General features: G+C 46.0%; 1 protein-coding gene across 3 annotated transcripts in view; it reads left to right on the top strand.

Annotated features, from left to right (window-relative positions):
* The window catches only part of LOC124123005 (spermine oxidase-like), a 69,438-nt gene extending 55,253 nt beyond the window's left edge, over window positions 1–14,185 (top strand). For 2 of the 3 annotated variants that reach the window (XM_048402656.1, XM_048402655.1), the window contains exons 3-4: window positions 10,038–10,184; window positions 12,255–14,185. In XM_048402656.1, coding sequence (XP_048258613.1) covers window positions 10,038–10,184; window positions 12,255–13,398 — 1,291 coding nt within the window. In that variant the 3' untranslated portion in view covers window positions 13,399–14,185. The remainder of the gene's footprint in view (window positions 1–10,037; window positions 10,185–12,254) is intronic. The other variant, XM_048402657.1, reaches the window with a different exon arrangement.
* The last annotated feature ends 8,836 nt before the right edge of the window (window positions 14,186–23,021 follow it).

Here is a 23,021-nt window from a genome sequence, read left to right as displayed (position 1 = left end):
TTCACCCTGTCTGTTGTATATGGCTGTCACCCTGTCTGTTGTATAAGGCTGTCACCCTGTCTGTTGTATACGGCTGTCACCCTGTCTGTTGTATAAGGCTGTCACCCTGTCTGTTGTATATGGCATTCATCCTGTCTGTTGTATATGGCTGTCACCCTGTCTGTTGTATAAGGCTGTCACCCTGTCTGTTGTATACGGCTGTCACCCTGTCTGTTGTATAAGGCTGTCACCCTGTCTGTTGTATATGGCTGTCACCCTGTCTGTTGTATAAGGCTGTCAACCTGTCTGTTGTATACGGCTGTCAACCTGTCTGTTGTATAAGGCTGTCACCCTGTCTGTTGTATAAGGCTGTCACCCTGTCTGTTGTATACGGCTGTCAACCTGTCTGTTGTATAAGGCTGTCACTCTGTCTGTTGTATAAGGCTGTCACCCTGTCTGTTGTATAAGGCTTTCACCCTGTCTGTTGTATAAGGCTGTCACCCTGTCTGTTGTATAAGGCCCCACTCTGTCTGTTGTATAAGGCTGTCACCCTGTCTGTTGTATTAAGGCTTTCACCCTGTCTGTTGTATAAGGCTGTCACCCTGTCTGTTGTATAAGGCCCCACTCTGTCTGTTGTATAAGGCTGTCACCCTGTCTGTTGTATAAGGTCCTAACCCTGTCTGTTGTATAAGCCTGTCACCCTGTCTGTTGTATTAAGGCTTTCACCCTGTCTGTTGTATAAGGCCCCACTCTGTCTGTTGTATAAGGCTGTCACCCTGTCTGTTGTATAAGGCCCCACTCTGTCTGTTGTATACGGCTGTCACCCTGTCTGTTGTATATGGCTGTCACCCTGTCTGTTGTATATGGCTGTCACCCTGTCTGTTGTATACGGCTGTCACCCTGTCTGTTGTATAAGGCTGTCACCCTGTCTGTTGTATAAGGCTGTCACCCTGTCTGTTGTATAAGGCTGTCACCCTGTCTGTTGAATATGGCTGTCACCCTGTCTGTTGTATAAGGCTGTCACCCTGTCTGTTGTATATGGCTGTCACCCTGTCTGTTGTTTACGGCTGTCACCCTGTCTGTTGTATATGGCTGTCACCCTGTCTGTTGTATAAGGCTGTCACCCTGTCTGTTGTATATGGCTGTCACCCTGTCTGTTGTATAAGGCTGTCACCCTGTCTGTTGTATATGGCTGTCACCCTGTCTGTTGTATAAGGTCCTCACCCTGTCTGTTGTATAAGGCTGTCACCCTGTCTGTTGTATAAGGTCCTCACCCTGTCTGTTGTATACGGCTGTCACCCTGTCTGTTGTATAAGGCTGTCACCCTGTCTGTTGTATATGGCTGTCACCCTGTCTGTTGTATAAGGATGTCACCCTGTCTGTTGTATAAGGCTGTCACCCTGTCTGTTGTATAAGGCTGTCACCCTGTCTGTTGTATAAGGCTGTCACCCTGTCTGTTGTATAAGGCCGCCACCCTGTCCGTTGTAAAAGGCTGCCATCCCGTCTGTTGTATAAGGCCCCACCCTGTCTGTTATATAAGGCTGGCACTCTGTCTGTTGTATAAGTTTGTCACCCTGTCTATTGAATACGGCTGTCCCCCTGTCTGTTGTATAAGGCTCTCCCCCTGTCTATTGTATAAGGCTATCACCCTGTCTGTTGAATACGGCTGTCCCCCTGTCTGTTGTATAAGGTTGTCACCCTGTCTGTTGTATACGGCTGTCACCCTGTCTGTTGTATAAGGCTGTCACCCTGTCTGTTGTATAAGGCTGTCACCCTGTCTGTTGTATAAGGCCCCACTCTGTCTGTTGTATACGGCTGTCACCCTGTCTGTTGTATAAGGCTGTCACCCTGTCTGTTGTATGAGGCTGTCACCCTGTCTGTTGTATACGGCTGTCACCCTGTCTGTTGTATAAGGATGTCACCCTGTCTGTTGTATAAGGCTGTCACCCTGTCTGTTGTATAAGGCTGCCATCATGTCTGTTGTATAAGGCTCTCCCCCTGTCTGTTGTATAAAGCTGTCACCCTGTCTGTTGTATACGGCTGTCACCCTGTCTGTTGTATAAGGCTGTCACCCTGTCTGTTGTATAAGGCCGCCATCCTGTCCGTTGTGAAAGGCTGCCATCCCGTCTGTTGTATAAGGCCCCACCCTGTCTGTTATAGAAGGCTGGCACCCTGTCTGTTGTATAAGTTTGTCACCCTGTCTGTTGTATAAGGCTGTCACCCTGTCTGTTGTATAAGGCTGTCACCCTGTCTGTTGTATAAGGCCCCACTCTGTTGTATACGGCTGTCACCCTGTCTGTTGTATCAGGCTGTCACCCTGTCTGTTGTATAATGCAGTCACCCTGTCTGTTGTATAAGGCAGTCACCCTGTCTGTTGTATTAAGGCCGTCACCCTGTCTGTTGTATAAGGCTGTCACCCTGTCTGTTGTATAAGACTGTCACCCTGTCTGTTGTATAAGGCTTTCACCCTGTCTGTTGTATAAGGCCCCACTCTGTCTGTTGTATAAGGCTGTCACCCTGTCTGTTGTATAAGGCTGTCACCCTGTCTGTTGTATAAGGCTGTCACCCTGTCTGTTGTATATGGCTGTCATCCTGTCTGTTGTATAAGGCTGTCACCCTGTCTGTTGTATAAGGCTGTCACCCTGTCTGTTGTATATGGCTGTCACCCTGTCTGTTGTATAAGGCTGTCACCCTGTCTGTTGTATACGGCTGTCACCCTGTCTGTTGTATAAGGCTGTCACCCTGTCTGTTGTATATGGCTGTCATCCTGTCTGTTGTATATGGCTGTCACCATGTCTGTTGTATAAGGCTGTCACCCTGTCTGTTGTATACGGCTGTCACCCTGTCTGTTGTATAAGGCTGTCACCCTGTCTGTTGTATATGGCTGTCACCCTGTCTGTTGTATAAGGCTGTCAACCTGTCTGTTGTATACGGCTGTCAACCTGTCTGTTGTATAAGGCTGTCACCCTGTCTGTTGTATAAGGCTGTCACCCTGTCTGTTGTATACGGCTGTCAACCTGTCTGTTGTATAAGGCTGTCACTCTGTCTGTTGTATAAGGCTGTCACCCTGTCTGTTGTATAAGGCTTTCACCCTGTCTGTTGTATAAGGCTGTCACCCTGTCTGTTGTATAAGGCCCCACTCTGTCTGTTGTATAAGGCTGTCACCCTGTCTGTTGTATAAGGTCCTAACCCTGTCTGTTGTATAAGGCTGTCACCCTGTCTGTTGTATTAAGGCTTTCACCCTGTCTGTTGTATAAGGCCCCACTCTGTCTGTTGTATAAGGCTGTCACCCTGTCTGTTGTATAAGGCCCCACTCTGTCTGTTGTATACGGCTGTCACCCTGTCTGTTGTATATGGCTGTCACCCTGTCTGTTGTATATGGCTGTCATCCTGTCTGTTGTATACGGCTGTCACCCTGTCTGTTGTATATGGCTCTCACCCTGTCTGTTGTATAAGGCTGTCACCCTGTCTGTTGTATAAGGCTGTCACCCTGTCTGTTGAATATGGCTGTCACCCTGTCTGTTGTATGAGGCTGTCACCCTGTCTGTTGTATACGGCTGTCACCCTATCTGTTGTATAAGGATGTCACCCTGTCTGTTGTATAAGGATGTCACCCTGTCTGTTGTATAAGGCTGCCATCATGTCTGTTGTATAAAGCTGTCACCCTGTCTGTTGTATAAGGCTGTCACCCTGTCTGTTGTATAAGGCTGTCACCCTGTCTGTTGTATAAGGCCGCCACCCTGTCCGTTGTGAAAGGCTGCCATCCCGTCTGTTGTATAAGGCCCAACCCTGTCTGTTATAGAAGGCTGGCACCCTGTCTGTTGTATAAGTTTGTCACCCTGTCTGTTGTATACGGCTGTCACCCTGTCTGTTGTATAAGGCTGTCACCCTGTCTGTTGTATAAGGCTGTCACCCTGTCTGTTGTATAAGGCCGCCACCCTGTCCGTTGTAAAAGGCTGCCATCCCGTCTGTTGTATAAGGCCCCACCCTGTCTGTTATATAAGGCTGGCACTCTGTCTGTTGTATAAGTTTGTCACCCTGTCTATTGAATACGGCTGTCCCCCTGTCTGTTGTATAAGGCTCTCCCCCTGTCTATTGTATAAGGCTATCACCCTGTCTGTTGAATACGGCTGTCCCCCTGTCTGTTGTATAAGGTTGTCACCCTGTCTGTTGTATACGGCTGTCACCCTGTCTGTTGTATAAGGCTGTCACCCTGTCTGTTGTATAAGGCTGTCACCCTGTCTGTTGTATAAGGCCCCACTCTGTCTGTTGTATACGGCTGTCACCCTGTCTGTTGTATAAGGCTGTCACCCTGTCTGTTGTATGAGGCTGTCGCCCTGTCTGTTGTATACGGCTGTCACCCTGTCTGTTGTATAAGGATGTCACCCTGTCTGTTGTATAAGGCTGTCACCCTGTCTGTTGTATAAGGCTGCCATCATGTCTGTTGTATAAGGCTCTCCCCCTGTCTGTTGTATAAAGCTGTCACCCTGTCTGTTGTATACGGCTGTCACCCTGTCTGTTGTATAAGGCTGTCACCCTGTCTGTTGTATAAGGCCGCCATCCTGTCCGTTGTGAAAGGCTGCCATCCCGTCTGTTGTATAAGGCCCCACCCTGTCTGTTATAGAAGGCTGGCACCCTGTCTGTTGTATAAGTTTGTCACCCTGTCTGTTGTATAAGGCTGTCACCCTGTCTGTTGTATAAGGCTGTCACCCTGTCTGTTGTATAAGGCCCCACTCTGTTGTATACGGCTGTCACCCTGTCTGTTGTATCAGGCTGTCACCCTGTCTGTTGTATAATGCAGTCACCCTGTCTGTTGTATAAGGCAGTCACCCTGTCTGTTGTATTAAGGCCGTCACCCTGTCTGTTGTATAAGGCTGTCACCCTGTCTGTTGTATAAGACTGTCACCCTGTCTGTTGTATAAGGCTTTCACCCTGTCTGTTGTATAAGGCCCCACTCTGTCTGTTGTATAAGGCTGTCACCCTGTCTGTTGTATAAGGCTGTCACCCTGTCTGTTGTATAAGGCTGTCACCCTGTCTGTTGTATATGGCTGTCATCCTGTCTGTTGTATAAGGCTGTCACCCTGTCTGTTGTATAAGGCTGTCACCCTGTCTGTTGTATAAGGCTTTCACCCTGTCTGTTGTATATGGCTGTCACCCTGTCTGTTGTATAAGGCTGTCACCCTGTCTGTTGTATACGGCTGTCACCCTGTCTGTTGTATAAGGCTGTCACCCTGTCTGTTGTATATGGCATTCATCCTGTCTGTTGTATATGGCTGTCACCCTGTCTGTTGTATAAGGCTGTCACCCTGTCTGTTGTATACGGCTGTCACCCTGTCTGTTGTATAAGGCTGTCACCCTGTCTGTTGTATATGGCTGTCACCCTGTCTGTTGTATAAGGCTGTCAACCTGTCTGTTGTATACGGCTGTCAACCTGTCTGTTGTATAAGGCTGTCACCCTGTCTGTTGTATAAGGCTGTCACCCTGTCTGTTGTATACGGCTGTCAACCTGTCTGTTGTATAAGGCTGTCACTCTGTCTGTTGTATAAGGCTGTCACCCTGTCTGTTGTATAAGGCTTTCACCCTGTCTGTTGTATAAGGCTGTCACCCTGTCTGTTGTATAAGGCCCCACTCTGTCTGTTGTATAAGGCTGTCACCCTGTCTGTTGTATTAAGGCTTTCACCCTGTCTGTTGTATAAGGCTGTCACCCTGTCTGTTGTATAAGGCCCCACTCTGTCTGTTGTATAAGGCTGTCACCCTGTCTGTTGTATAAGGTCCTAACCCTGTCTGTTGTATAAGCCTGTCACCCTGTCTGTTGTATTAAGGCTTTCACCCTGTCTGTTGTATAAGGCCCCACTCTGTCTGTTGTATAAGGCTGTCACCCTGTCTGTTGTATAAGGCCCCACTCTGTCTGTTGTATACGGCTGTCACCCTGTCTGTTGTATATGGCTGTCACCCTGTCTGTTGTATATGGCTGTCACCCTGTCTGTTGTATACGGCTGTCACCCTGTCTGTTGTATAAGGCTGTCACCCTGTCTGTTGTATAAGGCTGTCACCCTGTCTGTTGTATAAGGCTGTCACCCTGTCTGTTGAATATGGCTGTCACCCTGTCTGTTGTATAAGGCTGTCACCCTGTCTGTTGTATATGGCTGTCACCCTGTCTGTTGTTTACGGCTGTCACCCTGTCTGTTGTATATGGCTGTCACCCTGTCTGTTGTATAAGGCTGTCACCCTGTCTGTTGTATATGGCTGTCACCCTGTCTGTTGTATAAGGCTGTCACCCTGTCTGTTGTATATGGCTGTCACCCTGTCTGTTGTATAAGGTCCTCACCCTGTCTGTTGTATAAGGCTGTCACCCTGTCTGTTGTATAAGGTCCTCACCCTGTCTGTTGTATACGGCTGTCACCCTGTCTGTTGTATAAGGCTGTCACCCTGTCTGTTGTATATGGCTGTCACCCTGTCTGTTGTATAAGGATGTCACCCTGTCTGTTGTATAAGGCTGTCACCCTGTCTGTTGTATAAGGCTGTCACCCTGTCTGTTGTATAAGGCTGTCACCCTGTCTGTTGTATAAGGCCGCCACCCTGTCCGTTGTAAAAGGCTGCCATCCCGTCTGTTGTATAAGGCCCCACCCTGTCTGTTATATAAGGCTGGCACTCTGTCTGTTGTATAAGTTTGTCACCCTGTCTATTGAATACGGCTGTCCCCCTGTCTGTTGTATAAGGCTCTCCCCCTGTCTATTGTATAAGGCTATCACCCTGTCTGTTGAATACGGCTGTCCCCCTGTCTGTTGTATAAGGTTGTCACCCTGTCTGTTGTATACGGCTGTCACCCTGTCTGTTGTATAAGGCTGTCACCCTGTCTGTTGTATAAGGCTGTCACCCTGTCTGTTGTATAAGGCCCCACTCTGTCTGTTGTATACGGCTGTCACCCTGTCTGTTGTATAAGGCTGTCACCCTGTCTGTTGTATGAGGCTGTCACCCTGTCTGTTGTATACGGCTGTCACCCTGTCTGTTGTATAAGGATGTCACCCTGTCTGTTGTATAAGGCTGTCACCCTGTCTGTTGTATAAGGCTGCCATCATGTCTGTTGTATAAGGCTCTCCCCCTGTCTGTTGTATAAAGCTGTCACCCTGTCTGTTGTATACGGCTGTCACCCTGTCTGTTGTATAAGGCTGTCACCCTGTCTGTTGTATAAGGCCGCCATCCTGTCCGTTGTGAAAGGCTGCCATCCCGTCTGTTGTATAAGGCCCCACCCTGTCTGTTATAGAAGGCTGGCACCCTGTCTGTTGTATAAGTTTGTCACCCTGTCTGTTGTATAAGGCTGTCACCCTGTCTGTTGTATAAGGCTGTCACCCTGTCTGTTGTATAAGGCCCCACTCTGTTGTATACGGCTGTCACCCTGTCTGTTGTATCAGGCTGTCACCCTGTCTGTTGTATAATGCAGTCACCCTGTCTGTTGTATAAGGCAGTCACCCTGTCTGTTGTATTAAGGCCGTCACCCTGTCTGTTGTATAAGGCTGTCACCCTGTCTGTTGTATAAGACTGTCACCCTGTCTGTTGTATAAGGCTTTCACCCTGTCTGTTGTATAAGGCCCCACTCTGTCTGTTGTATAAGGCTGTCACCCTGTCTGTTGTATAAGGCTGTCACCCTGTCTGTTGTATAAGGCTGTCACCCTGTCTGTTGTATATGGCTGTCATCCTGTCTGTTGTATAAGGCTGTCACCCTGTCTGTTGTATAAGGCTGTCACCCTGTCTGTTGTATATGGCTGTCACCCTGTCTGTTGTATAAGGCTGTCACCCTGTCTGTTGTATACGGCTGTCACCCTGTCTGTTGTATAAGGCTGTCACCCTGTCTGTTGTATATGGCTGTCATCCTGTCTGTTGTATATGGCTGTCACCATGTCTGTTGTATAAGGCTGTCACCCTGTCTGTTGTATACGGCTGTCACCCTGTCTGTTGTATAAGGCTGTCACCCTGTCTGTTGTATATGGCTGTCACCCTGTCTGTTGTATAAGGCTGTCAACCTGTCTGTTGTATACGGCTGTCAACCTGTCTGTTGTATAAGGCTGTCACCCTGTCTGTTGTATAAGGCTGTCACCCTGTCTGTTGTATACGGCTGTCAACCTGTCTGTTGTATAAGGCTGTCACTCTGTCTGTTGTATAAGGCTGTCACCCTGTCTGTTGTATAAGGCTTTCACCCTGTCTGTTGTATAAGGCTGTCACCCTGTCTGTTGTATAAGGCCCCACTCTGTCTGTTGTATAAGGCTGTCACCCTGTCTGTTGTATAAGGTCCTAACCCTGTCTGTTGTATAAGGCTGTCACCCTGTCTGTTGTATTAAGGCTTTCACCCTGTCTGTTGTATAAGGCCCCACTCTGTCTGTTGTATAAGGCTGTCACCCTGTCTGTTGTATAAGGCCCCACTCTGTCTGTTGTATACGGCTGTCACCCTGTCTGTTGTATATGGCTGTCACCCTGTCTGTTGTATATGGCTGTCACCCTGTCTGTTGTATACGGCTGTCACCCTGTCTGTTGTATATGGCTCTCACCCTGTCTGTTGTATAAGGCTGTCACCCTGTCTGTTGTATAAGGCTGTCACCCTGTCTGTTGAATATGGCTGTCACCCTGTCTGTTGTATAAGGCTGTCACCCTGTCTGTTGTATATGGCTGTCACCCTGTCTGTTGTATACGGCTGTCACCCTGTCTGTTGTATATGGCTGTCACCCTGTCTGTTGTATAAGGCTGTCTGCCTGTCTGTTGTATATGGCTGTCACCCTGTCTGTTGTATAAGGCTGTCACCCTGTCTGTTGTATATGGCTGTCACCCTGTCTGTTGTATAAGGTCCTCACCCTGTCTGTTGTATAAGGCTGTCACCCTGTCTGTTGTATAAGGTCCTCACCCTGTCTGTTGTATACGGCTGTCACCCTGTCTGTTGTATAAGGCTGTCACCCTGTCTGTTGTATATGGCTGTCACCCTGTCTGTTGTATAAGGATGTCACCCTGTCTGTTGTATAAGGCTGTCACCCTGTCTGTTGTATAAGGCTGTCACCCTGTCTGTTGTATACGGCTGTCACCCTGTCTGTTGTATATGGCTGTCACCCTGTCTGTTGTATACGGCTGTCACCCTGTCTGTTGTATATGGCTGTCACCCTGTCTGTTGTATAAGGCTGTCACCCTGTCTGTTGTATAAGGTCCTCACCCTGTCTGTTGTATAAGGCTGTCACCCTGTCTGTTGTATTAAGGCTGCCATCCCGTCTGTTGTATAAGGCTGTCCCCCTGTCTGTTGTATTAAGGCCGTCACCCTGTCTGTTGTATTAAGGCCGTCACCCTGTCCGTTGTATAGGCCTGTCACCCTGTCCGTTGTATGAGGCCGTCACCCTGTCTGTTGTACAATGCTGTCACCCTGTCTGTTGTATAAGGCAGTCACCCTGTCTGTTGTATAAGGTCGTCACCCTGTCTGTTGTATAATGCTGTCACCCTGTCTGTTGTGTAAGGCTGTCACCCTGTCTATTGTATTAGGTCGTGGCCCTGTCTGTTGTGTACGGCTGTTGTCCCGTCAGCTGTGTACGACTGTCGTCCTGCTATGTAAAGCCGCCAAGTACGCCCTCTGTTCATGCCGTGGTAATTCCGGGTTACCACCTGTGCTTGTCGTACAAGGCAGTTCAGTGGATCGTGTGGGCAGGCTCGGTGACTTGATTGATTGCATGTCATCATACTCGGATGGCACTGCTCATACTTTTTATCACTGGTTTGTCTTGTAGAGACTTGATTTCTTATATGCCGCCTTCATACAGTTGAGTGTGCCTTCAAACACTGAACAAAACTCCTTCCATTTCTTCTCCATGTCTGAGTATATACGTGATGACCAGGTCATCAAGATCAAAGTTTGTTTTCGGACACTCTTTGGACGAGTAAGTATAGTCAACAGACTAGCATGCAATATATTCAACACTTTGTCGATCTGTGCTCTATACCTACTATCACATGTTTTGGAAATAAACTATAGCAGTCACAGCTTGAAACTGAGTGACTAGACGTTATGCATGTGTTTACTGATGTTGTAGATGTGGAGGGCGTATGAAGACCATGGTATTTGGGGAGGGCATTGTGGAACTTGGAGCGAACTGGATCCATGGAGCAACGCTTTCCAACTCCGTCTTTACATTGGCTGCGCAAAACAATTTACTGTACCCATATGTGTTGCTTGACAGGTATGACAATTAAACAAAGGACAGGTTTCAACACCACCTCCCACATCAAACACACCACCTTCCACATCAAACACACCATCTCCCACATCAAACACACCTCCTCCCTCATCAAACACACCACCTCCCACATCAAACACACTACCTCCAACATCAAACACACCACCTCCCTCATCAAACACACCACCTCCAACATATACAACACCATCTCCCACATCAAACACACCACCTTCCACATCAAACACACCACCTCCCACATCAACAACACCACCTCCCACATCAAACACACCACCTTCCACATCAAACACACCTCCTCCCTAATCAAACACACCACCTCCCACATCATACACACTACCTCCAACATCAAACACACCATCTCCCTCATCAAACACACCACCTCCAACATATACAACACCACCTCCCACATCAAATACACCACCTCCCACATCAAACAGACCATCTCCCACATCAAACACATAAACTCCCACATCAAACACACCACCTCCCACGTCAACAACACCACCTCCCACATCAAACACACCACCTCACACATGAAACACATCACCTCCCACATCAAACACATTGCTTCTCACATCAAACACATCACTTCCCACATATACAACACCATCTCCCACATCTAACACACCAGCTCAAAGATCAAGCACACCACCTCCCACATCAAACACACTACCTCCCACATCCAACACACTACCTTCCACATCAAACACATCACTTCCCACATCAAACACACCTCCTCCCTCATCAAACACACCACCTCACACATTAAACACACCACCTCACACATCAAACACACCACCTCACACATCTAACACACCACCTGCTACATCAAACACATCACCTCCCACATCAAACACACCACCTCTAACATCAAACACACCATCTCCCACATCAAACACACCACCTCATACATCTAACACACCACCTGCTACATCAAACACATCACCTCCCACATCAAACACATCACCTCCCACATCAAACATATTTTTTCCCACATCAAACACACCTCCTCCCACATCAAACACACCACCTCCCTCATCAAACACAGCACCTCCCACATCAAACACACCACCTCATACATCTAACACACCACCTGCTACATCAAACACATCACCTCCCACATCAAACACATCACCTCCCACATCAAACACATTATTTCCCACATCAAACACACCTCCTCCCACATCAAACACACCACCTCCCTCATCAAACACAGCACCTCCCACATCTAACACACCACCTCCCTCATCAAACACAGCACCTCCCACATCAAACACACCACCTCCCACATGAAACACACCTCCTCCCTCATCAAACACAGCACCTCCCACATCACTTTCCACATGGAACACATCACTTCCCACATCAAACACATCACCTCCCTCATCAAACACAGCACCTCCCACATCAAACACACCACCTCCCACATGAAACACACCTCCTCCCTCATCAAACACAGCACCTCCCACATCAAACGCAGCACCTCCCACATCAAACATATCACTTCCCACATCAAAAACATCACTTCCCACATCAAACACATCACTTCCCACATCAAACACACCTCCTCCCTCATCAAACACAGCACCTCCCACATCAAACACACCACCTCCCACATGAAACACACCTCCTCCCTCATCAAACACAGCACCTCCCACATCAAACACAGCACCTCCCACATCAAACATATCACTTCCCACATCAAACACATCACTTCCCACATCAAACACATCACCTCCCACATCTAACACACCACCTCCCACATCTAACACACCACCTCGCACATCTAACACACCACCTCCCACATCAAACACACCTCCTCCCTCATCAAACACACCACCACCCAAGTCAAACACACCACCTCCCACATCAAACACATGTGTTCCGAGAGTACATAAGCACGCGTTTTGGTATTATACAATGTGTAATACAGCTGTATGTTTATTAAACAGGTGATCTCTTCACGGGCAAGTAATAAAAAAGTATATCAATGTATGTTTTTGCATAACCATGGTCAATGTAACAAGCCTAGCATTCTGTTCTTGTGTGTTGCAGGATGGAAGGCTACTGTTACACGTCAGATGGCCGTGTCATTGACCCTCACCTGACCAATCGAGTTTGGACCGTATACCAAGCTATAGAAAGAGACTTGCAAGGATTGTCTAGTCGAGGTAGTGACGGACTTGGGCTCCCCCTGGAATCCTGGTTCAACAACAAATTGGAGAAGGCTATGGTCTTGTTTGAAACACAAGAGCAAGAAGATGCTCGGGCGGTCATGAACTGTCTGTTAAACCTGGTGCGGTTTCATAACGGCGGCTTCTTGGATGACACAGATACACACTTGATATCCCTGTACGAAGAGCTGCCAGGTGGCGAAGTGAAACTGCCTCGTGGATGTGCATCCATCCTAAATGCCATGCTCCACACCCTGCCCCAAGGCACAGTGCAGTGTAACACAGAAGTGACCAACATTCGTCTGAACACATCAGGACTGACACCTAATGTGGAAGTCACGTGTAGGAATGGAAGTCAGGTTGTGGCAGACCATGTGATAGTAACCTGCTCTCTAGGCTTCCTCAAGCGCCAGCACCACACTCTCTTCTCACCACCGCTACCTCGTCACAAGGTCCATGCCATTGAAAATATCGGCTTCGGTATTGTTGGCAAAATATTCCTGTACTACAAAACACCTTTCTGGGTACGAGGACACGGGGGTATCAAGTTGTGCTGGCAAGGACATGAATCACGACTTAAGGGAAAGGAGGAATGGTACAAGAAAATATTCGCTTTTGATGAGGTGCTCAATAACCCTGGTGTGCTGGTGGCTTGGTTGTCGGGGGCCGAGGTGGCCTACATGGAACGTTTGCCGTTACAAGAAGTAGCCGACGTTTGCTCAAACATCTTGAAATCATTTTTAGGTAATCCATGTCTGCCTTCCCCCACCCGGGTGTGTCGGTCAGGGTGGAGCGACAACCCCTACATATGTGGCTCTTACAGCTACCCCACAACATCCGATCCCTGGAGCCTCGTCCCACACCTTCTGCAGCCAGTGTGTACTTCAGACCAAGTTCCCCGGATCCTGTTTGCAGGGGAGGCAACTCATCCGTCCTTCTTCTCTACCATGCACGGCGCCAGATCCTCTGGTTTGAGGGAGGCCAACAGGATCATCGCCTGGTACAACACACGACCCAAACTCTAGTATCCTCTTGCTCATTGTGTGCTCTTACCAGTTTATTCCAAAACTGAAGCGCGAAGGTTAACCCAGAAATGAGTACATACAGAATTAGATTGTGAAATCAGTAAATAACCACACAAGCTCAATGAACAACAACAAATTATATATAAATACACAGGATACGGATTACATTATCAAAAGGCAATACAATGGTCACTATTGTCGCAGCAACAATATACAATAATATATATCAGGGCTTAGTAATATAGTCGGCATTTGTCACATTTGAATGTCTTGAGTCAAGCATGTGCTTTGTCTTTAAATCCAGGAATGAGTGTTGGAAGCAGGCCGAAAAGTCTGTGTTTTCCAATAGCTATCCTGTCTGAATTGTGCAAATAGATAGACTCAAGTCAGGTCGCAGAAGAAAGGCCTCGAATCGCCTTATCTCGCACGTTTAAAGGTACAGCCAGCATTCTAGAGTTTTCTTCATCGAGAACCAGGTCGTCATTTCCAGAAGTGAAAACAGGCTGTAGACAATCTCCTCACATCAGAGCCCATTATACCAGAAGGCTAAGGAAGGTGTCATGGCTGGGTCGGAGTTTGATCAAGAACAACAAAGGGAGGTCACTCCACATCAAGGTCTCTACCGAGGTTAACATTATAGGAGCACCTCAATCAATTTGACACTTACTATCATATTTGTTTGTTTGTTTGTTGTTTTATTCCAGCTATATGACGGCGGTCTGTAAGTAATCGAGTCTGGACCAGACAATCCAGTGATTGATATTATGAGCATTGATCTACGCAATTGGGATACAATGACATGCATCAACCAAGTCAGCAAGCCTGACGACCCGATCCTGTTAGTCGCCTCTTTCGACAAGCATACATGTAGTCGCCTGTTATGGCAAGCATGGGTTGCTTAAGACCTATTCTAACCCGGGTCTTCACGGGTCTTAATATCATAAGAAATATTATCAGTGATAATGGCGTGTGTGAGATAGGGGTTGTGGTATGTTATAAGGGCGTGTGAGAGATAGGGGTTGTGGTATGTTATAAGGGCGTGTGTGAGATAGGGGTTGTGGTATGTTATAAGGGCGTGTGGGAGATAGGGGTTGTGGTATGTTATAATGGCGTGTGTGAGATAGGGGTTGTGGTATGTTATAAGGGCGTGTGGGAGATAGGGGTTGTGGTATGTTATAAGGGCGTGTGTGAGATAGGGGTTGTGGTATGTTATAAGGGCGTGTGGGAGATAGGGGTTGTGGTATGTTATAATGGCGTGTGTGAGATAAGGGTTGTGGCAATCTCATTAAAATCAGATCTTAGTTCTCGCTACTGCTAAACAAAGAAAATCAGATCTTAGTTCTTGCTACCGCTAAACAAAGATCTGAGGACATCCCATTAGGGGTCATGTCAGAACGACCTTTCATCCGACCAATCAGAGCGTCACTTACCAGATCATGAAAGTGACAGTCGGAATGTGATTTCTCATCATGCAGCCTCGAAAATTTTAACACGGGGTATTCCGAACGATATTTACGGGCTTAACCACTGAATCCATACAATCTAGACCATCTATTAGCCATTCGAGAATGTTCTTTTGTTCAGGTTTCAAATTTTAAATTTAGAATTTGTCAAAATATGTTTCGAGGCGTAGTCGCCAATTTGAAATTAGTGCCGTAAAGCACGAGAAAGCTGCCTTCTGATTGGCTAATGTCGACTTCTTGTCAGTCATTCCATTGATCGGTCAAAGTTTGCGCAAGGTAGGTCTGACGTGACCTGTAATGGGATGTCTTCAGATCTTTGTTAAGCGGTAGCGAGAACTAAGATCTGATTTTAATGAGATTGGGGGTTGTGGTATGTTATAATGCCATGTGTGAGATAGGGGTTGTGGTTTGTTATAATGGCGTGTGGGAGATAGGGGTTGTGGTATGTTAAAATGGCGTGTGTGAGATAGGGGTTGTGGTATGTTATAATGGCGTGTGTGAGATAGGGGTTGTGGTATGTTATAATAGCGTGTGGGAGATAGGGGTTGTGGTATGTTATAATGGCGTGTGTGAGATAGGGGTTGTGGTTTGTTATAATGGCGTGTGGGAGATAGGGTTTGTGGTATGTTATAAGGGCGTGTGGGAGATAGGGGTTGTGGTATGTTATAATGGCGTGTGGGAAATAGGGGTTGTGGTTTGTTATAATGGCCTGTGTGAGATAGGGGTTGTGGTATGTTATAATGGCTTGTGTGAGATAGGGGTTGTGGTATGTTATAATGGCGTGCGTGAGATAGGGGTTGTGGTATGTTATAAGGGCGTGTGTGAGATAGGGTTGTGGTTTGTTATAATGGCCTGTGGGAGATAGGGGTTGTGATATGTTATAAGGGTGTGTGTGAGAAAGGAGTTGTGGTATAATGGCGTGTGGGAGATAGGGGTTGTGGTATGTTATTATGGTGTGCCTGAGATAGGGGTTGTGGTATGTTATAATGGCGTGCGTGAGATAGGGGTTGTGGTATGTTATAATGGCGTGTGTGAGATAGGGGTTTTGGTATGTTATAAGGGCGTGTGTGAAATGGGGGTTGTGGTATGTTATAATGGCGTGCGTGAGATAGGGGTTTTGGTATGTTATAATGGCGTGTGTGAGATAGGGGTTGTGGTATGTTATAATGGCGTGTGGGAGATGGGGGTTGTGGTATGTTATAATGGCGTTCGTGAGATAGGGGTTGTGGTATGTTATAATGGCGTGTTGGAGATAGGGGTTGTGGTATGTTATATAGGCGTGTGGGAGATAGGGGTTGTGGTATGTTATAATGGCGTGTGGGTGATATAGGGTGTGGTATGTTATAATGGCGTGTGGGAGATAGGGTTTGTGGTATGTTATAATGGCGTGTGGGAGATAGGGGTTGTGGTATGTTATAATGGCGTGTGGGAAATAGGGGTTGTGGTTTGTTATAAGGGCGTGTGTGAGATAGGATTTGGGTATGTTATAATGGTGTATGTGAGACAGGGGTTGTGGTATGTTATAAGGGCGTGTGTGAGATAGGGGATGTGGTATGTTATAATGGCGTGTGGGAGATAGGGGTTGTGGTATGTTATAATGGCGTGTGGGAAATAGGGGTTGTGGTTTATTATAAGGGCGTGTGTGAGATAGGGTTTGGGTATGTTATAATGGTGTATGTGAGACAGGGGTTGTGGTATGTTATAATGGCGTGTGGGAGATAGGGGTTGTGGTATGTTATAATGGCGTGTGGGAAATAGGGGTTGTGGTTTGTTATAAGGGCGTGTGTGAGACAGGGGTTGTGGTATGTTATAATGGCGTGTGGGAGATAGGGGTTGTGGTATGTTATAATGGCGTGTGGGAAATAGGGGTTGTTGTTTGTTATAAGGGCGTGTGTGAGATAGGGTTTGGGTGTGTTATAATGGTGTATGTGAGACAGGGGTTGTGGTATGTTATAATGGTGTATGTGAGATAGGGGTTGTGGTATAATATAATGTCGTGTGTGAGATAGGGTTTGGGTATGTTATAATGGCGTGTGAGAGATAGGGGTTGTGGTATGTTATAATGATTTGTGAGAGATAGGGGTTGTGGTTTGTTATAATGGCATGCGTGAGATAGGGGTTGTGGTATGTTATAATGGTGTATGTGAGACAGGGGTTGTGGTATGTTATAAGGGCGTGTGTGAGATAGGGTTTGGGTATGTTATAATGGTGTGTGAGAGATAGGGGTTGTGGTATATTATAATGGCGTGTGGGAAATAGGGGTTTTGGTATGTTATAAGGGCGTGTGTGAGATAGGGTTTGGGTATGTTATAATGGTGTGTGAGAGATAGGGGTTGTGGTATGTTATAATGGCGTGTGGGAAATAGGGGTTGTGGTTTGTTATAAGGGCGTGTGTGAGATAGGGGTTTGGGTATGTTATAATGATTTGTGAGAGATAGGGGTTGTGGTATGTTATAATGGTGTATGTGAGATAGGGGTTGTGGTTTGTTATAAGGGCGTGTGTGAGATAGGGGTTGTGGTTTGTTATAATGGCATGCGTGAGATAGGGGTTGTGGTATGTTATAAGGGCGTGTGTGAGATAGGGGTTGTGGTTTGTTATAATGGCATGTGTGAGATAGGGGTTGTGGTATGTTATAAGGGCGTGTGTGAGATAGGGTTTGGGTATGTTATAATGGTGTGTGAGACAGGGGTTGTGGTATGTTATAATGGCATGCGTGAGATAGGGGTTGTGGTATGTTATAAGGGCGTGTGTGAGATAGGGTTTGGGTATGTTATAATGGTGTATGTGAGACAGGGGTTGTGGTTTGTTATAAGGGCGTGTGGGAGATAGGGGTTGTGGTTTGTTATAATGGCATGCGTGAGATAGGGGTTGTGGTATGTTATAAGGGCGTGTGTGAGATAGGGTTTGGGTATGTTATAATGGTGTATGTGAGACAGGGGTTGTGGTATGTTATAAGGGCGTGTGTGAGATAGGGTTTGGGTATGTTATAATGGTGTGTGAGAGATAGGGGTTGTGGTATATTATAATGACGTGTGAGAGATAGGGGTTGTGGTATGTTATAATGGCGTGCGTGAGATAGGGGTTGTGGTATGTTATAATGGCGTGCGTGAGATATGTGTGTGATTCGTCTGTCAACATGGTGTAACGCCACTGGCGCACATCCTGTCCCTGGTTTTGCCCTGTCAACCCCAATCTTTGCTATCTGTGGTAAGCTGTTAGGGTCACACTCTTCACAGGAAGCCTTGCGTTCAGGCGGGCTGCATAAAACCAGTTTTTAGGCGTAGATGTGGAAATTCGTCTTCCTGGAATTCTCCATTGATAACATGAGCAGATTTGAGTGAGTGAGTGAGTTGTGTTTCACGCCGCTTTTAACAGTATTCCAGTTATAGCACGGCGTGTCAGCTTAATGTGGGAGGAAAGCCCGAAGTAATGCAGGTCTAAGACGTTTACCACTTCGGTGAAACCCAAGAGCACGGGTATGGTGCTGACAAACCTAGAACCATAATCTGGGCGAACCGGGATTCGAACCCACAATCATAGGTTTCTGGCGAGCCCAATGGACGCAACTCGGCACAGCGAATCGCGGCGCCTTAGACGACTGGGCCACCCGTGCCCCTTGAGCAGATTTGAAGCTATTGCGTAGCGCAATTAATGTAATAAGACGATCTAGTCTGGGTGACGGTTTTAAGGCCTGCCACGCCCAGGTCTCATTGCAACCCCACCCGTTTGACGGTACTTGTCCCAGTCCAGAAAGTCCACTTTTTGATTCGCCAAACATTCGGGCAACTTGGATATGGACGTCCTAGCCTCTATCGTACCCACAATTCGAAAATTTTGTCTGTTCATTGAGATACTGTCTCGGAGGCATTTTTAAGAGTTAGCTCAACTCAGATGCATTAGTGATTTTGAAACCCCCTATAAACGCAGTATTTCTTGCTTGTAGCAAGTACTCCAAACATTGTGGTAAATGGAGAGTGTGGACGATTTCCTATGTATATATACTCATATTTTCTAACGGAATATATATAAAGTTCAATAAAAAATAATTTGTTCTGAATTTAAATAATGTAGCTTTCAATACATATTCATGAAGACATCTCGCCATTATTCACAATTTGAACCCGCATGTTCAAGCTCTGCGCACAATTTGGATTTTTGCGTGTTTGTTTGGGAGCATGATACTCACACACGTGTTATTTTTTATGTGAACAGCACACAATGACTGATAAGCTACCATGTGATCTAAAAAAAGAGAAAATAAACGTCTACGCGCCTTGGTTAAGCTGTGAACAGGAATGACGCAAAACGAAATTGCCAGACATTTTGATGGTGATCGAAACTAAAGATCATCTCTTTGGTGACATTATCTATAGCAGGGCAGCACTCATGACGTCCACGATTGACGTCACGTCACGCCAACGAGACAACCACATTAGGTTGCTGCATCAACGGAATTGATACCAAACTGACACATTAAGGGCTTGGACAAATCCTGGGTTGAGACCAATTAGTGGCAGAGGCGTACGCAACCGGTTGAGGGAGCACAACACCCGACCCCAACGACCAGACAGACATACGTCCAAGTTTGCTTCCACGTTTGCTTCCAGGCACGCCTGGGCCCGTTCCACAAATCGACCAAGCGCTAATTTGATCGTAACTCACTTACTTTAAGGAAGGCTTACGGTCTTCGAAGGCTAAGATCGCTTTGTGGATGGGTGATCCTGGCTACTGGATATTTTTTTAAGCTTATAAAAATACCATGTAATAGGCCACCAAGGAAATGTTATGATATATGAAAAACAAGGTAACTGCAACTGGGCGCATCGCACTAAAGAATTACTTCAAAACTAAATTGTGGCTATGGATATGTTTACAATGATAAGTCTGTATAAAATCCAAATATTTTCATGTCCACAATACTGCAGACATTATAATAAATGTACTTGCAAAAGTGGACAGCATCCCTGATGGTTTCAAGGAAATGCCTCTCTTATTCCCAAATAAGTTATATATCTGTACTGAAGCCTATCTTACCATAGTACGTTTGGATAAACACGTCGCATAAGCCTAGTTTAGATGTAGTTCCCATAAACGTTTGTACGAAATAGGAATGGATAGAAAAGAAAGGATGTATCGAACAGAAGTATTTCCTTCTAATTTGCCCCAAATACGATACTATCCGTCGTAAATACATCGGCAAATACTTCTTTGTAAACCTGAAGATGAATAGATATATAGCATTAATGTACTCTATCCATATATCTGTTTGACCTCATGCAATGTTGAACAGAACAGATGTAATTAATAACCCCGAGACCACCCATCAGTTTTGAAAATATTGTATACTATGAGCCTTTCAATAAAAGCAAATAATCGATTGCTTGATATAATACAGTATTGGAGATATGGTTGCGGTTTGTTAAAATGGGATGTTGGACATAGTGGTTGTGGTTTATTGAAATGAAGACTTCGGTAGCGAAGACTTATTATTATTGAGTGGAATGGCATGTGACTGTTCTCTGGCTACTCCGACTGTACATGTGTTCTGTTTGTATCTGTGGGCGGGTGATTCAGTCGGTTCCTGTTATATTGTCTCAGAGTGAGCATGGATTCAATCGACACAAAGTGACGGTAACAAAACATCCATACTTGAATTGTCAAGATGATCGAAGAAGGGATACCCTTGTTGGCAGGTTTAAAGGTACATGGCCCGAGTTATAAAGCGCCTTCACGGGAGGTAACAGACATGTAGAATTGCGTATGAGTTGGTTGGTTGGTTTGTTGTTTAACGCCACACTCAGCAATATTCCAGCTATATGACGGCGGTCTGTAAATAATCGAGTCTAGACCAGACAATCCAGTGACTGATATCATGAGCATCGATCGACGCAATTGGGATCGATGACATGCTTCAACCAAGTCAGCGAGTCTGACCACCTGATCCCGTTAGTCACCTCTTACGACAAGCATAGTCGCCTTTTTACGGCAAGCATGGGTTGCTGAAGACCTATTTTACCCCGGAATCTTCACGGGTCTGCGTAGGAGTAAAACGTTAGACGAACTACTTCTGTTTCATATATCCCCAACTACATACCACATTGATCTCATGTTTAGGAATGTCTATCATACTACTGGTGCCTGTTGTTGGTACAAGAACCCCCTTCCACCTTGTCCCATATAACATATCAGTGATCAAACCAGGCTCACATGCTGTTCGTATTCAGTCGATTTACCATTGTCTTGAACAAGAGAGTTATGTTATCGAGGTGGGTCATGATTCTACCCAACGACGGTGTCTCTTCAGAATAAATTGTTATTTTCATGGGCATAACCAAACGTCTTTCAATTTTTCACAATGTCATGTTACAACATGGCGTCGGCTGGACGCTCCTCACGCCACTGTATATAGTGCACTTCGTCTGTGTGTAATCTACAAGTACCCCTACATAATGTGATACATCAGCTGTCACGTCTCAAAGACAGTGACATAATGACATGCCGGACGTGGATGGAAAGATACGGCCTCCTGAAAACTGGGACAAACAGGTCGGCGTGATGCGTCGCACATCATACCACACAGCATCTTATCTTTAATTTGAACGACTTCGAAAAATACACCGAGAAGATGAACTCCAGTGTGTTAGAAGTTGTGGCTGGAATGGGATCTCAAATATTATCCACAGCATGTTTATATTTCCTGGCCGCCTCCGTGGTCTAGTGGAAAAGTGAGTGAGTGAGTGAGTTGGGTTTAGCGCCGCTTTTAACAGTATTCCAGTTATATCACGGCGTGTCAGCTTAATGTGGGAGGAAAGCCCTAAGTCATACCGGTGAAACCCAAGAGCACGGGTATGGTGCTGACAAACCTAGAAACATAGTCGGGGCGAACCGGGATTCGAAACCACAATCATAGGTTTCTGGCGTGACCAAGGGACGCAACTCTGCACAGCGAATCGCGGCGCCTTAGACGACTGGGCCACCCGTGCCCCCTCTAGTGGAAGAGCCTTCACCCGTAGAGCGGAAGGTCTGGGGTTTGACCCCTGGTCGCGTAAAACCAAAAGGCGGTAAAAGATAGTACTTGCATTTACCCTGCCATAGGTTCGGCATGAAGGGGCTAAAACAAGGACGGGTCTGCTCGGTAGACTCGGTTAAACATGGGACAAACTAAAATGCAAATTACAATTAAAAGTTCACCTTTAAACAGGCTGGTTGGTTTGTTGTTTAACGCCACACTCAGGAATATTCCAGCTATATGACGGCGGTCTGTAAATAATCGAGTCTAGACCAGACAATCCAGTGATTGATATCATGAGCATCGATCTACGCAATTGGGAAACGATGACTTGCATCAGCAACCAACCAAGTCAGCGAGCTTGACCACCCGATCCCGGTAGTCGCCTCTTACAGCAAGCATGGGTTGACCATGGGAAGACCAATTCTAACCGGGATCTTCATGGGTACTGAAGATACAAGCTTTAATAATATAGTGTTACAACTACCAATAAAACAAGCATGAAATACTCATATCCGCTGCCAATATGACATGTCCAGTTGTGTTCAATGTATTAGCTCCTTTTTGTTAATGGCCTAATTGCAGCACCTAAAAAAGTTATTACTGGTGTTGTTTTGCCATCTGCAGTTTATGATAGAATATGTAACTAAATTTGTAAATAGTAAGGATGACACATATGGACGAACAACTTCTTTATTACAATTAAGAGGATGGTTTCGGTGTATGTTCTAACACTGTTATCAAGCAAGTGAAGTACAGAGTATGGTTGACAAGAATATATACAGGATAGGAGGCAGTATTTATACAGTTGAGTAGGTTTAAGATCAGTTACACTGTTGTATTTGTAATGAGTTGTGTTTCTGCGTGAAGTTAGTCAGTGAATGCAACAACCGTGTCCATGACACTTTTGGAGGAACATACACTCAAGCAATGCAGAACTTACCAACAAGAAAGTAAATGTATTCAATACTGCGAGATGACATTATGTGCCAAGTTTGGTGAAGAAATATTGTACGGTTTTCAAGATCTGCTCTGGAAACAAGGACTACCGCCATTTTCAGTCTAAATCAAAGTCGTTGCCATGGAAAATCGAAAAATATTTTTTTTTTAAATCCCAAACTATCAAAAGACACCAGTTCACCACTAGACC

The sequence above is a fragment of the Haliotis rufescens genome, unplaced genomic scaffold (assembly GCF_023055435.1).
Source record: "Haliotis rufescens isolate VD_foot unplaced genomic scaffold, xgHalRufe1.0.p SCAF_28, whole genome shotgun sequence".
NCBI lineage: Eukaryota > Metazoa > Mollusca > Gastropoda > Lepetellida > Haliotidae > Haliotis > Haliotis rufescens.
The sequence above is the reverse complement of the archived record's forward strand: the minus strand, read 5'-3'. Positions and strand labels throughout refer to the sequence as shown.